General features: G+C 49.2%; 1 protein-coding gene across 1 annotated transcript; it reads left to right on the top strand.

The window, feature by feature from the left end:
- Nucleotides 1-232: 232 nt before the first annotated feature.
- OAZ2 (ornithine decarboxylase antizyme 2) lies at nt 233-11,250 on the top strand (the record flags this gene model as incomplete). Its single annotated transcript, XM_084240900.1, is given in 6 exon segments — nt 233-252; nt 8,314-8,389; nt 8,391-8,471; nt 9,647-9,822; nt 10,653-10,738; nt 11,009-11,250. Coding segments are annotated over 6 exon segments (570 nt in total). The 3' UTR covers nt 11,140-11,250.
- Nucleotides 11,251-12,788: the final 1,538 nt, after the last annotated feature.

Below are 12,788 nucleotides of genomic sequence, written 5' to 3'. Positions count from 1 at the left end.
TGCAGATGAGGCGCCGGGGGCGGGGCGGTTGCGGCGGCGGCGTCGGCGGCGGCCGGGGAGGGTCAGTTGGAGGCAGGCGCTCGCTGAGGCAGGAGGAGGGCTCTGGGCCCGCGGCCTGACAGGGACTTAGCCCGCAGAGATCGGCCCCGCGCGCGCGACCCCACACCCACCCACTCATCCACCCACCCACTCCCTGCGCCGCCTCCTCCCACCCTGAGCAGAGCCGCCGAGGATGATAAACACCCAGGACAGGTAACGGCCCGGCCCAAGCTCCCCGCCCCCATCCCCCCCTCAGCTGCTCGGGGGCCGCCCCACCCCCCGCCGCCCTCGCCCTGCCCCCCGCCATTGGGTCCCTTCCCCACCTGAGCTTCTGCGCCCCGAGCCCGAGCCCGGCTGGGACTGGGCCTCCTTCCGTCCTTTAGCCCCCTCCCTCCAGCCAGGCCCATCCCCCTCATCCGGGCCTCCTGCTCCGGGGGAGCCCCCCCAAACCCGGATCCAGCCTTCCCCGCAAGTCCTCCCTCCACAGCCCTGCCGAGCGCTGCCCTGGTCCCCTAACTCGGCTTTCTCCTTCATCTGGAGTCTCCAGATTGTATCTCATCTCCCCCAAATCTTTCTTCCTCCACCGTAAAGTCTCCTAACCCTTCCCTTTGAGCCCCTTCCTTAATTCATACTGCACCCTCGGGTCAGACCCCTCTCATCTCGGTTCCCCCCTCTCCGGCCCCCCCCTCCCCACACACACCCCGGTCGGGCTCGCATCTTTCAGTTCTCAACTGAACCCTTTACCCCCTCCCAGCACCCTTCCCCCACTCTCCTCAGGCCTAATAGTCCTTACAGTAATACCCAGCCCCCTCCCCGGGCTCCTTCACTCCAGCTTGATTTTTTTCCCCCCTCCCTTCCCAGCACCTCTTTTCCAGTTAGGCCTTGTTTTCTGTGTCTCCCAAACTCATTACTTTTATTTCTCATTCTGTGCTTGACACCTATTCTCCACCCTGTTCCCCTAAAGAGGTCTACCCCCAACAGGCTTCTCAACACTTCTGCCCTTTAAACACTTTCTTTGATGAAACTTGTCTTTATTTTTATTCCTCTTCAATGAACCTCATCTTTAGATCACAGAACTTAGCCCACCCCACTTCGAGTGAAGGCCTAGCCTCTTTCCCTGTAATTCCAGTGACTTCAAGTCAGGCTCCATACTTTGGACGTTGGGCCTTTGCAAGTTTCTTCCTTCAAAACCTGACCCTCAAAACCTTCTCCCATTAATTGGAAAGATAACACATTATCCCAAAACTAAGCACCAGAGTTTCCTAAACTTGCATCATACATACTTCCCCCTGCCCAAAAAGGCATAATTCAACATTCAGTTGTCTTTTCTCTACCTCTCTTCTCTTTTTCTCCAAGGATTCCTTGTTATTCGCCTCTCTCTCTCAAACACACCCTGTATTTTCTGTTCCCCAGACTCTTCTTTCGACTGTGTCATAATTTCCTGATTCCTCAATTTTTGACCCCATTTGTTTCTTATACATTAGAATGGCTGCCATTTATAATCTAGGCCTGATTTTCTAACTCATTTTTTCCCCTCGACCTGTTGCTGCCCCTTCCAAACTGAGTCTGAAACTCATTAGTTCCTCACACCAAGCCCTTTGTCCCCTGATTTGGCCTTATGGCCTCTGCCCTTCAGTAGGCCTCATTTTGCAAGCATATCCATTCTCTGCAAAACCTTAAATTGTGCCATAGTCTACTCAAAACTACATTTTCGTTCCTCTTGTAACAAGGCAGCCTTCCGTAATTGCTTTCTTCACAGTTGGGGGTCTAACTCCCCTCATGACCCCTCCCAAACTTGGGCTCCCTTCTCTCTAAAGTCTCTAGCTTTTCTGTTTCACATGCCTTTAGCAGCCCCATTCTTAAATATTCAGCTGGGTTTTGAGCTTTTTTCAAATCTCAGTGTTTTCCAACCCTGGCTGCACATTTGAAAAATCAATCACCTGGATCCCCCTGCTTTAAGGATCTGGTGTAATTGGCCTAGGGTAGGGTCTGGTTATTAGTGTATCTTTTGAAATCTCCCCAGGTAATTCTAATGTGCAGCCAGGGTTGAGAAGCACTGCCTGTCCTCTTCCCAGAAGACCCCATCATGTTCCTTTTTATGGGTGGCATCCCTTTCTCCACTCCTCAGGGATTGTTCATTCTTTCTTTCCTAGGTACTATTTGAAATACCCAAGAGATCCACAACAGTTCCCAACCAATAGATATTTTCTTCCCTTAATTCTCAAAGTCTTTATCTAGTCCCACACCCCCATTTCTTCCCTATATGCAGAAAGAAAATTCACTCATTTCCTGGTTGGTAGGTTCCCATTTGACCCACTGTTCCCACGTCCCAAGCCCTGTTTACCAGCAATCCCACTCTGCTGTTATATTTTCCTTTTCTGAGACTCAATGTCTGTCTCCCTTGGCAATCCCTGCTTTTATTCCATCTTCTCAAACCCAGCCCTTCTGGAGCTGAGGAGGTGAGGGTGGATTTATACTTGGATGGTGCTGGTTGCAAAGGTGTTCCTTGTGGTGAAGAAGGCTGTGTCTGCTGAGGCTAGACAGCAGGTATGAGAGAGGCCTGGATGAAGTGAGGGGTGGAGGGCAGTCCAGACCCAGAAAAGGTCAAAAGCTGTATGTGAGATGGCTTTCCCCTTGTTAATGTTTTTGCTGCTACAGTATTGGAGGGCAGTGTGGTCTCAGGCATTCTCTGGAATCCGCCAGACTGAGCTGGTCTGGATGGCAGGTCCTTGTCTGAGCCCTAGAGCTGAGCACTTGTGAACCAACACTGAGCTTGAGAGTTCTAGTTCTGACTTAGCCGGTGTGCTTACCTGTAAAAAGAGAGGTTTGGGTTCGCTTAACTTCACGGTTCCTTCCAGCTTTGTAAGTGGCAAAACAGGATTGCTTGTCTCTGGGGCCCGTTCTTAGTGTGTTGGTAATTTGAGGGACTTGGCTGTATGAAAGGCAGGTGGAGGGAGGAGCCAGCTGGCCTGCCAGGGCCTGGGCAGGAGCAAGGCCTTGATCAGGCTCCTCCACTTTGGCCTGGGGGTGGGGCGGTTTGTGCAGGGTGTCTGGTTTCCTTGAGTTATGGCAATTCTGTTTCCATAGCATGTTTCCCAGCCTCCTGGCTGCCCTAACTTTCTGAAAGGAATCCTGGTAGAGTTCTAAGTAAGGATTCCGCTAAGAGCCGGATGTTCTTCCCAGTCAGTGTTCTTGGCATTTTGTGTCAGCAGAGGGGGGAGCTGGCTGGGAGTTTAGCTCCTATTGGTTGGGGGATGGGCTTCCCAACTTCCCTGGCTCCAGTGAAATGCTCAAGAGGTGGAGGCTTGGTTTCCTGGAAGAAATGGTTGCAGAGGAGCCGGCAGTATGTTTTGAAAACAAGGCTCTTCCTTTTCAGTTTTGTTCTGATTAGTATTTCCAAAATGTCAAATATCCTGATGCCACCATATCACAATTTAAGTACTTTTATTACGGGTTTTGAACATGAGGTTTAAATTTAAGGAAATCAAACTTTGTGGCCTTTATGTCCTGGATGTGTGGGGGGCCGGAAGACAGCTTCTGTCTCGGGCTTGATTCACGCCATGTGACAGTACAGTATTCAGAGAAGAGCTCACCCTGGCTTGATAGCAATTTTATAATAGTCTGTGTGATGAGCTTTGGTACTACAGGTAGATTTTTGGGGAGAATGGTGGGCAGGGTACAGGATACATCAGAGCATCTACATGGAATGATTGCCTGGGTATGGGAATTTGTGTGTCTTCCCCCAAAGAATTTTGTTTTGATTATTCCTTGTTGACTGGCACTATGGCTAGTTGAGTGTGGGATGGTAAGGGAGAGCAAGTTTTCCTGTGATGTGCCTTTAAAATCATGGGGGAAGGGTGGAGAGAGAAAAGGGAAGAGAGAAACACTCCTAGTATAGTCAGGAATCCCCCCAAATTGGAGGTATGCTTCAGAAAGCAGTGTGGCCTAATAATAGTAATTCTTCACTCTGCCAAGAAATCCAATTTTAGTCTCAGAGTTGCTTAGAAATGTGAAAAAGGGGATTGAAGAGTGGGGTAGAGGGATGTTACATATGTGCATTTCTAGAAAAAAAAAGGTATTTCAACTCTTCTTCAAATATATGCAGTGTTTATTCAAGTTGGCGCCATGATTTGGAAGGCTGTGAGGCCTAATTGAAAGCTATAGACTAGGAATGGCTAAGTAGGTGAGCAAGAATTTTGTTGCTTGAACAAAACAGGTAGTTTCCTACCACCAGCAGCAGCAGAAGCAGCAGCAGAATAAAAGCCTTTGTGTAAGATAAGCCTTTGTATAAGATAGGAACATTTCCTAGGCCTTTGATACTATATAAACAATGAAGTAATTCTGTCCTGGGTAGACTGGATGCGCTTACTAAACAGACTAGATTGAGGTACTTGAAATGTAAAATTAAGGTTTTATTTTAAAGTATGATTAGCTATCCAGCTACCTCTGATAGCCTTTATCGGAAGGTGCCATTATCAGCTGTATAATAAGCAAACCTCAGAGGCACAGATATTTTAGCTGCCACCTTAAGTGTGTTTCTTGTGAAGAATTAACCAAAACCTAGTTTGGCTTTCAGTCTGTGATTCAGAATGGTGATGTCATTTTCTTTATAATCATGCTTAACAAGTAGACTCCCTTTGGCACACAGGCAACCCTAGAGAAATGACTTACGCCTGGCATCTGACCAGGACCCCTTTCTCATGTGGAAAGGGAGCTTACAGCAGAAAATCAGCCTCTGTGGTCACTCTGGACTGGGGGTGGCCATCACTTCCACCTTTCCTTCTATTTCTTTTTAGCCTTGTGTGATGGCAGCCCTGGATTGGTCCCTCTGGGTGGCGATTAGTCATCATATGTTCCTAGAGTAAAATCTGTCTGCAGTGAGGGAAGTCAGGGCACCCTAGAGAGTGTTCTGTGAGGCTGCATCTGAGACGGGAATGGGCCAGAAGAGGTTTACAAAGGGGTGAATGAATGGTGACTGCTGGGAATGTGATTTTTGTGTTTTTTCACTTGCTACCACAGGGAGACAGTCCCAAGGCCGTCTCACTCTCCTCTGGCAGGTAATGGAAACCAGAGAGAAAGGGTGCGGACTTGAGCAAGCTGAGGCCATGGCATCAAGTGAAACATGATCAAAAAGTATATGAAGGAGAATATGAATTCAAGTAGTTGTTACATTTAGCCGAATGGAACTCAGCCATAGAATTACTTTTATATCACACTGTCTAGCAGGCTACATCCTGCTTGAGCGAACTAAATATAAAAATCAAAACTGACATAGTTCACTGGAAGTGGTTCTTTAACAGGAGAACTTCTACTTGTATCAAGAGATTGAAGGTTACTTCCTTACAAAATAGTAAATACCCTAGAGATTTAAAAATAGGATTTGAATTCTAAATATTTGATTTGCCAACCACATTCCCTGGGAATACATCTGCTGCATCCATTGCCTGTCTTGAGCCAGTATATGAAATTATAACCTGCTAAGGACATTTCAGAAAACAGTTTCAGAGAATGCTTCAAATTAGAGGCAGCAGGATGTGATATGTCAGCAGCACTCATGTATCCTGAGGAGTGTTTCCAAGGGCATGTCCAGTAATAAACTGAGACAATAAAAGGCACTAACATCAGTCTGATCTCCCTTCTCTCTTCCCAATTGATTTGAATGCTGGATACCTGACACCCCCTTGTGGTATGTTTTTTTCCTTCTCCAAAAGCAGGACCAGCCCAGCTGGATGTTTGGATTCAATCTGAAATATTTGATTCTCCTTAATCAGCCTGATCTTTTCAACCTCTAGACTGAGCTGCTTAAATCAGCCTCATGGTGGTAGTGATTAAACGATGCCTGTCCCCCAGTGGAGTGAACAGGATGTGAGGAAGAAATGGAAAAAGCTGGGCCCTTGGGTCAGTAGAAACAACTGAACTAAATATAAAACCCAACCTGGTTTGGATCTTGTCACAGAGAGTTGGATTTAGAAGCTACTTTTCCTCCAGGAGTCACAGTCCTGTTGAGGTTGGTGGCATGTCTTGCCATAATATTATTTTGAACACAAAAGCCAACACAAGAAAAGGCGCCATGATCGGGCAGTTTCATCCCCCCTTTTGTTCAACTAACGCCTGTGTACCCATCTCTCTTCTGGCTTTAGAAATGACAGTCAGGTTTTCTGAAAGAGAAACAATTCGCCATTCATTACCTGTAACTAAAAATAGATCCATTCTGATGATGGATGATGAAGAGAATTATTGATTGTGAGATGTTGTCCACTGAGTTTATTCCAAACCCCACTGTTTTTCTTAGGAAACTTGAACTGGGGCCCAAGGTGGGAGAAACACACTTTCTTGCTCTCCCTCCTCCCCAACACAATTTCTCATGCTGATTTTGTGGGGGAGGAGGCAAGAGCCTTCAGGATCTTGTGTGTGTGTGTAGTGATGTAATGATCTGTTACCATGGAACAGACTTCTTGCATTTATTTAAAGAGCAGTGAAATATCATATGCTCATAGATTGGTGCTGGATGCAGGGCAGGCCCCTGGGATTATTTCTAGGAAGACAAAGGGGATTCTGGATATACAAAAAGAAAGCCACTTTATTTTTATCTTTTAGCAGGTCAGCCCTTTACCGCTGCCATTTGCAAGTAAAAGCAAGCTCAGAGTCAAGATGGGGGCTTGGATGCGGATCAGGAGTTGAGTGTAGCTTTCCCATGTAAAGGCCACTGAGGAATAATTCCTCTGAAAGTAGGAGTCTGAAGTTAAGTGAGTTAGCACCAAAATTCTCATACTACAAGTGCTTGTTTTGTGAACCCAAGCAATTCTGGTGAACAAGGCTCTATCTCTGTCTAACCCAGAAGTGCTTTGTCTACTTCTTGAGGTAGTGCCACTACATACCTCAAGCCAGCCACTCTAGTGGCCCAGCCCGCCTGGTGCCCTTCAGGACCCTTCACACAGGCACTAGGGAATGGGGCGTATGTATGCCTTGGCTTGGGGGCATCCCCATCCTTGTCTTATTTTTCTCCTGGCTCTGCTGGTCTATTATTCTGTCTCTTAAAACATTGGAGGGGGTGGGGATCATTAATGGCCCACTGTCTCCAGTAGAAGAGAAGTCCTGTCCTTGAAAACAGTACTGTTAGACCTCTTCCGCCTTTTCTGTAGTAGCTGTTGATGAGGCAAGTGTGGAAAATGAGGACACCCCGAGGCTTCCCAGAAGAGGCCGCCGGGGCATGTGGTGACCATGCTGCTCTTGGCCCAGTGACACTGCCCTAGGAACTCCACTTCCCCAGTGACATTTCCAAGTGTAGCTTCAGGCCCCTGGTTGAAATCCTTGAGAGAGAAAGAAGAGGAGCCAAGCTCGAGCAGTGATGGTTTGAACTTAGTGGCTCAGCTGGACTGTGCATGCAGGCCCCTTGTCGTGAGGGTCGAAGTGGGTGGACTGGTCCGCTGGTTGCTGTTCCGTTGCCATGCCAGGTGTGCCTTCTGTCACCCTGGCTTGCTGCTGGCTTTACAGCAAAGGGCAGTATGAAGACTAGTGCCTCACATTTTACAACTGGCTTTCAGGGTAAAAGGGCCTTGATTTACAGCATTTGCTGCTTTCTGTAATGTGCATACTCCCCTCATGACGGATTCAAACTGCTTACGTGACATCATTGAAAACATAGTTGGGAAGAGACAGTCGCGTGAGCTGGCTTCCAGCACGCTATTGCCACATCCTCCATATATGCTACCACTGCCTTCCAGCTGCCCTGGGGCTGGTGTGTTGGGGCCATGGGACAGGCCTGTGGCTGAGTCATGGGGTACATGCACAGACAGTTCCCCTCCTTCCCTGCCTCACCTGTCCTCGGGCTGTGGAGTGAGCTACATTTCGGCCTAAGGAGCCACTACATCGGATTTAAGAAGAGAGAGGAGCAAATTTGGCGCTCCTTTTGGATCCACCTCAAAATCATGGTGTCCAGTACGGGAGGTGACGGGGGAGGGGAAATGCCTTTCACCCTTCGTAACCCATCTTACTGTTTGTTTCCTTACTCAGGTCCCAGGATGTGTACCTCCTTCCAGGGTCTCCCGGCCCCATTCTGACCACACCCCTAATTCATAGACAGTGTTAACCTCACTAAAAGAATTTAAAAAGGAGAACAGTAGTAGTTTTGGAAACTGAAGCCAAAAGGACTGTTGCAGGGGTGCAGGCTTAGAGGAGTTGTTTCGGGAGAGCCAAGGCAGGGGTTGGAGTGGGATGTAGAGTTGAATCTTAAGTCTTGGTGTTTACTGTCTCATCCTGTCTGTTTTTTTACAGTAGTATTTTGCCTTTGAGTAACTGTCCCCAGCTCCAGTGCTGCAGGCACATTGTTCCGGGGCCTCTGTGGTGCTCCTGATGCCCCTCACCCACTGTCGAAGATCCCCGGTGGGCGAGGGGGCGGCAGGGATCCTTCTCTCTCAGCTCTAATATATAAGGTAAGGAGGATTCTGGGGCGAAGGCTTGGAACAGAGCCTTCTCGGCCACCACTGCGCCACAGCTTATGGGCAATAATCACTTTATCTCTGACTCTTAGGCCAGGCCGGAAAGGACCCTTTGGTCCTTTGGGAAGGACCCTTTCAACTGAGGCTCCTATGTATGTGGCTTTGGGGGAAAAGGAGGAGGACGTCAGCATCAAGTAAACGCCTTGCCATCCTCTCAGGTGGATGGTCAGGACTTCAGTGCCATGTCAGTTGCCGAGTGGGCAGAATAGTGGGTGGGAGGTGCGAGCACTTTCTGGTGCTGCTTTTCACGTTCTCCCAAGAACTACAAAGTGCCAGGAGGAGCATTTTGTCTATTGTCCTCGACCCTTTGCCTTTCTGATGTCTGTCCCTTACCACCCCGATGGGCAGGACAGGGTGGTGTGGAGGTATGCGGTGAGGAGAGGCGCCGTGTGTCACAACTGCCTTCCCCCCGACACCGTGGGCCACAGCCTTAGAGAACCCAGGGAATCTGCCCCAAGAGTGATATGGGCTGGAGCAGCCAGCTCTTTGCTGCCTTTTAATCTGCTGTGATTGAGGCCCAGACAGTTGGTTTAGCTTCTCCCAAGACTGGGATTGAAGGGTAACAGGGCAGCTGAGTTCTGGTTCCTTGAAATTGTGCCCAGGGGAGCCCACATGGTCCCCAGAGCCCACCTGGAAGGTTGATAGGGGCCCCAGCTGAGCCCACACATGCATCCTCCTTTGTTTCAAATGTTTCCCTTTCAGAGAGGGAGGGGAGAGGACGAATTATCTGCTCTGCCACAGTAGCCTTGGTGCAGACCTTGGGTTTGGGGCTGCTAGTGTCTCAGATTTAAGAAGGAGACAGTGGCGAGATCTCGAGTGTGTGTTGTGACTGAAAAATGGGAAGGCCCTTTGCACAGTATGTGGCAGTAGGACACTTGGTAACTATTTTCCTTCCCATCACGCTGACTTCTGGCCACCATCAGCTGGTCTTAGAGCTCAATTGGTGATGGCTCTATTTAGCTACATGCAGCGGTACATTCTCAGCATGCCCTTGAGCCCGTGCTGCTCTGAGATTGGCTCAAGGAACACCCAGCACCACGTCGGTTAGGGAGTATATGATGTGGCCAGACGCAGTAGTGACCTGATCCTCTGACCTGATCTCCTCCCAGGACGAGAAGCTCACTGTGACCCAGGACCTCCCAGTGAACGATGGAAAACCTCACATCGTCCACTTCCAGTATGAGGTCACCGAGGTGAAGGTCTCTTCCTGGGATGCAGTCCTGTCCAGCCAGAGCCTGTTTGTAGAAATTCCAGATGGATTATTAGCTGATGGGAGCAAAGAAGGGTAAGGAGCAAGTGCTGGCTAAGTGGAAGGAGCAAATGGTGAAGGAGGTCTTGTTTTGGGGAAGAACATAGGTTTACTGGGGTAACAGATGAGTAGGGAGTCTCTGCCTTCTCCCCTAGCTCTGGGCTTCTCAAGCTGATACCATTTTGTAACTGGTTATTTTTAGCCAGTAAAACAGGCCTGCTCTGGGTTATAATTAAAGCAGATCATTATCACATTAACCAAATCCCTGTCATTTAATCGCCCCGTGGTTCACTGTTCCTGGCACACTCAGTCCTCCTTGAGCCACTGTACCATGGTGCAGTTCAAAAGACCAGGACGCTCAGACACACGGTGGGATTTCACCGGGTGGGGCCTGGCCCTCCAAGCAGCCAGGTGTGTAAGAACAGTCTGAGTCTGAGGACGGAGTTCCCTTGAGCAGCTCCAGCCTCTTGAGGAAATCCTTTTAGACTGTTTGAGCCCAGAGTTATGGGCACTGCCAGGTGATCGTTCTCAAACTTGGTAACCTTGGCGTATCCCTAAAAAACTGGGTTCTATCTAGGGCCCCTCCTGTCTGAACTGCATTAGTCAAGTTGGCTAGTGTCAAAGTTAGATTAAGAACGGCTCCTCCAGAGAGAAGGCATTAACATTTTTCTAAGAGTTTGTGGCTTATTTTTCTGAACTCAGGGCTCCTGAGATTTTGAAATAGGAACTTCTCCCTGGAGCTTCCTTGTTTGTAATGCTGGCTGTCAGCCTCAGAGAAGCCTTTCATTTGGGGGGTGGGTAGGTGGAAGGGAAATCTAGGGAGGTGGGTGGTGGTGGGCCTGAGTTGTTTTCTTGGCTTCTTGCAGATTGTTAGCACTACTAGAGTTTGCTGAAGAGAAGATGAAAGTGAACTACGTCTTCATCTGCTTCAGGAAGGGCCGGGAAGACAGAGGTGAGGAGTCAAGGCAGCCTGAGACCTTTCGGGCTCCTTCCTCCCCCCGACTGAGTGGGGGACTCAGGAGAAAATGGGGTTCCTGTACAGTCAGGTGGGATGCTCCTGAGCTTGCTGCACAAACCTGGCCCTTTTCTGGAGTGTCTCAAGGTTGTTAACTGAAGACCTAGTGCGTATTTATTCATGCCACCGTTACTTGGGTTTTTCCTAGAGTTGCGCCTACCCTTGGGTTTCTTATCCGAGTCCTTTTTATCCTCTTCTCTCCTGCAGCTCCTCTCCTGAAGACCTTCAGCTTCTTGGGCTTTGAGATTGTGCGTCCAGGCCATCCCTGTGTTCCCTCTCGGCCAGATGTGATGTTCATGGTTTACCCCCTGGACCAGAACTTGTCCGACGAGGACTAGTGGTCATAGAGAATGCTTTGCCTAAGAGTCGCGGTGGGGGAAGAGGGGAGGTTAGGCAGCCCTGGGACAGAGGAGGGGGCTCCATGCTGTCTAGGGAAGGATGCCGAGGGGCTCAGGGTGAGGGTTGCCTATTGTGTTCTTGGAGTTGACTCGTTGAAATTGTTTTCCATAAAGAACAGTATAAACATATTATTCACATGTAATCACCAATAGTAAATGAAGATGTTTATGAACCGGCATTAGAAGCTTTTTAAACTGCGCTGTGTGATGTGCTCTATCTAGCCTAGGGGAGGACGTTGCCCAGAGGGGGAGGGACTGTCTGGGTCCAGGGCAAGGCCTGGAGGGCTGGTGGGCAGCACTGTCAGGCTCAGGTTCCCTGCTGTTGGGCTTTCTTTTTTGGTTTTTAAGACTTGTGTATTTTCTTTCCTTGCTTCCTGTCACCCCATAGGCTTTTCAGCCCCTGGGCAGTGTCGTTGAGTTGTTTTTTGACACTCCACCCGGGCTTCTCTGTGTGCATTTGTGTCTGGCCTGGAGAAAGCAGGTCTGACCCCTCCTTCTTTACAGCTTAGTGTTATTCTGGCATTTGGTTAAGCTGGCTTAATCTGTTTAATGTTATCAATGCATTTTAAATAGGGACATTGAAGTTCACTCCCACCACCAGGGCTTTTTTTGAGGGTGCCTGGGCCTTAAAAACACTAGCCAAACTCCAACTATCAAATCACAGCCAGGAGTTCTTGCTGTTGGCTGCAGGCCCAGGTCCCAATGTGTCTCCTTCCTAGGGTCACAAAGAGCAGAGAGGAAGAAGAGTAGCAACTCAGGGCCTGGGGGCTGTGGGGGAATCTGTTCTTAGGGACCGGGCACCTCTGCCTGGCTGAGTATAGTGCTGGCTCCCTCCTGCCCCCACCAAGCCCTGAGTAGTGCCTGAGATACTGCGCCACAGGGCCTGGGGATGGGGCTGGGCATGTGGAAGTGGCCTGCCCTTTTCTGTTTTCATTGAACAGCTCCTAAGCAGCAGGAAAGGGGAGAGATCTAGATTGGGTGAGGGGGGTGGGGGTGTCAGGGAGGCAAGTGTGTTGTGTTACTGTGTCAATAAACTGATTTAAAGTTGTGGTTGGTCTGTAATTTATTCCTGTGCCAGGACCAGCTTCCTGCCATTACTGCTTTTGAGTCTAGAGCCTAACCTCATGGGGGCGTGACATGTCCTCCTCAGGAGAAAGGCTGCAGTGCATGAGAGCATCTAAACTGCCCGAGGTCCCTGGGGCCACATTATACTATAAAACATAGGGTTGCTAGGAGCCTGGGACATGCTGCCAGAGCCCAGAGCCCCTAGAGACCAGAGTACACATTAGCCTCATCCCAAATAGGGGCTATATGTACTCAGGATCCAGGCCCTTCTTAGTTCTCCCTTTTGTCTAGAAGGCTGGTCCTGCAAAGGTATGGCCTTTGCATGGAGCTGCCCGACAGTCCTATTCCTGGAGGTGGTCGAAACAAACAGGCTGCATCTTCCTTTGGAAGATAGTTTTCTCCTTTTGGAGTCCAGTGCCCTAAGGCATGGCTGCCATTCCCCTTGCACCAAGAGCCTGATAAATAAGCTCTCAGAAGCATTCAAAGGGGCAGGAATCGCCTTCACTTACCTTTAAAAAAAAAAA

This window comes from Talpa europaea, assembly GCF_964194135.1.
Source record: "Talpa europaea genome assembly, chromosome: 8".
NCBI lineage: Eukaryota > Metazoa > Chordata > Mammalia > Eulipotyphla > Talpidae > Talpa > Talpa europaea.
The sequence above is the reverse complement of the archived record's forward strand: the minus strand, read 5'-3'. Positions and strand labels throughout refer to the sequence as shown.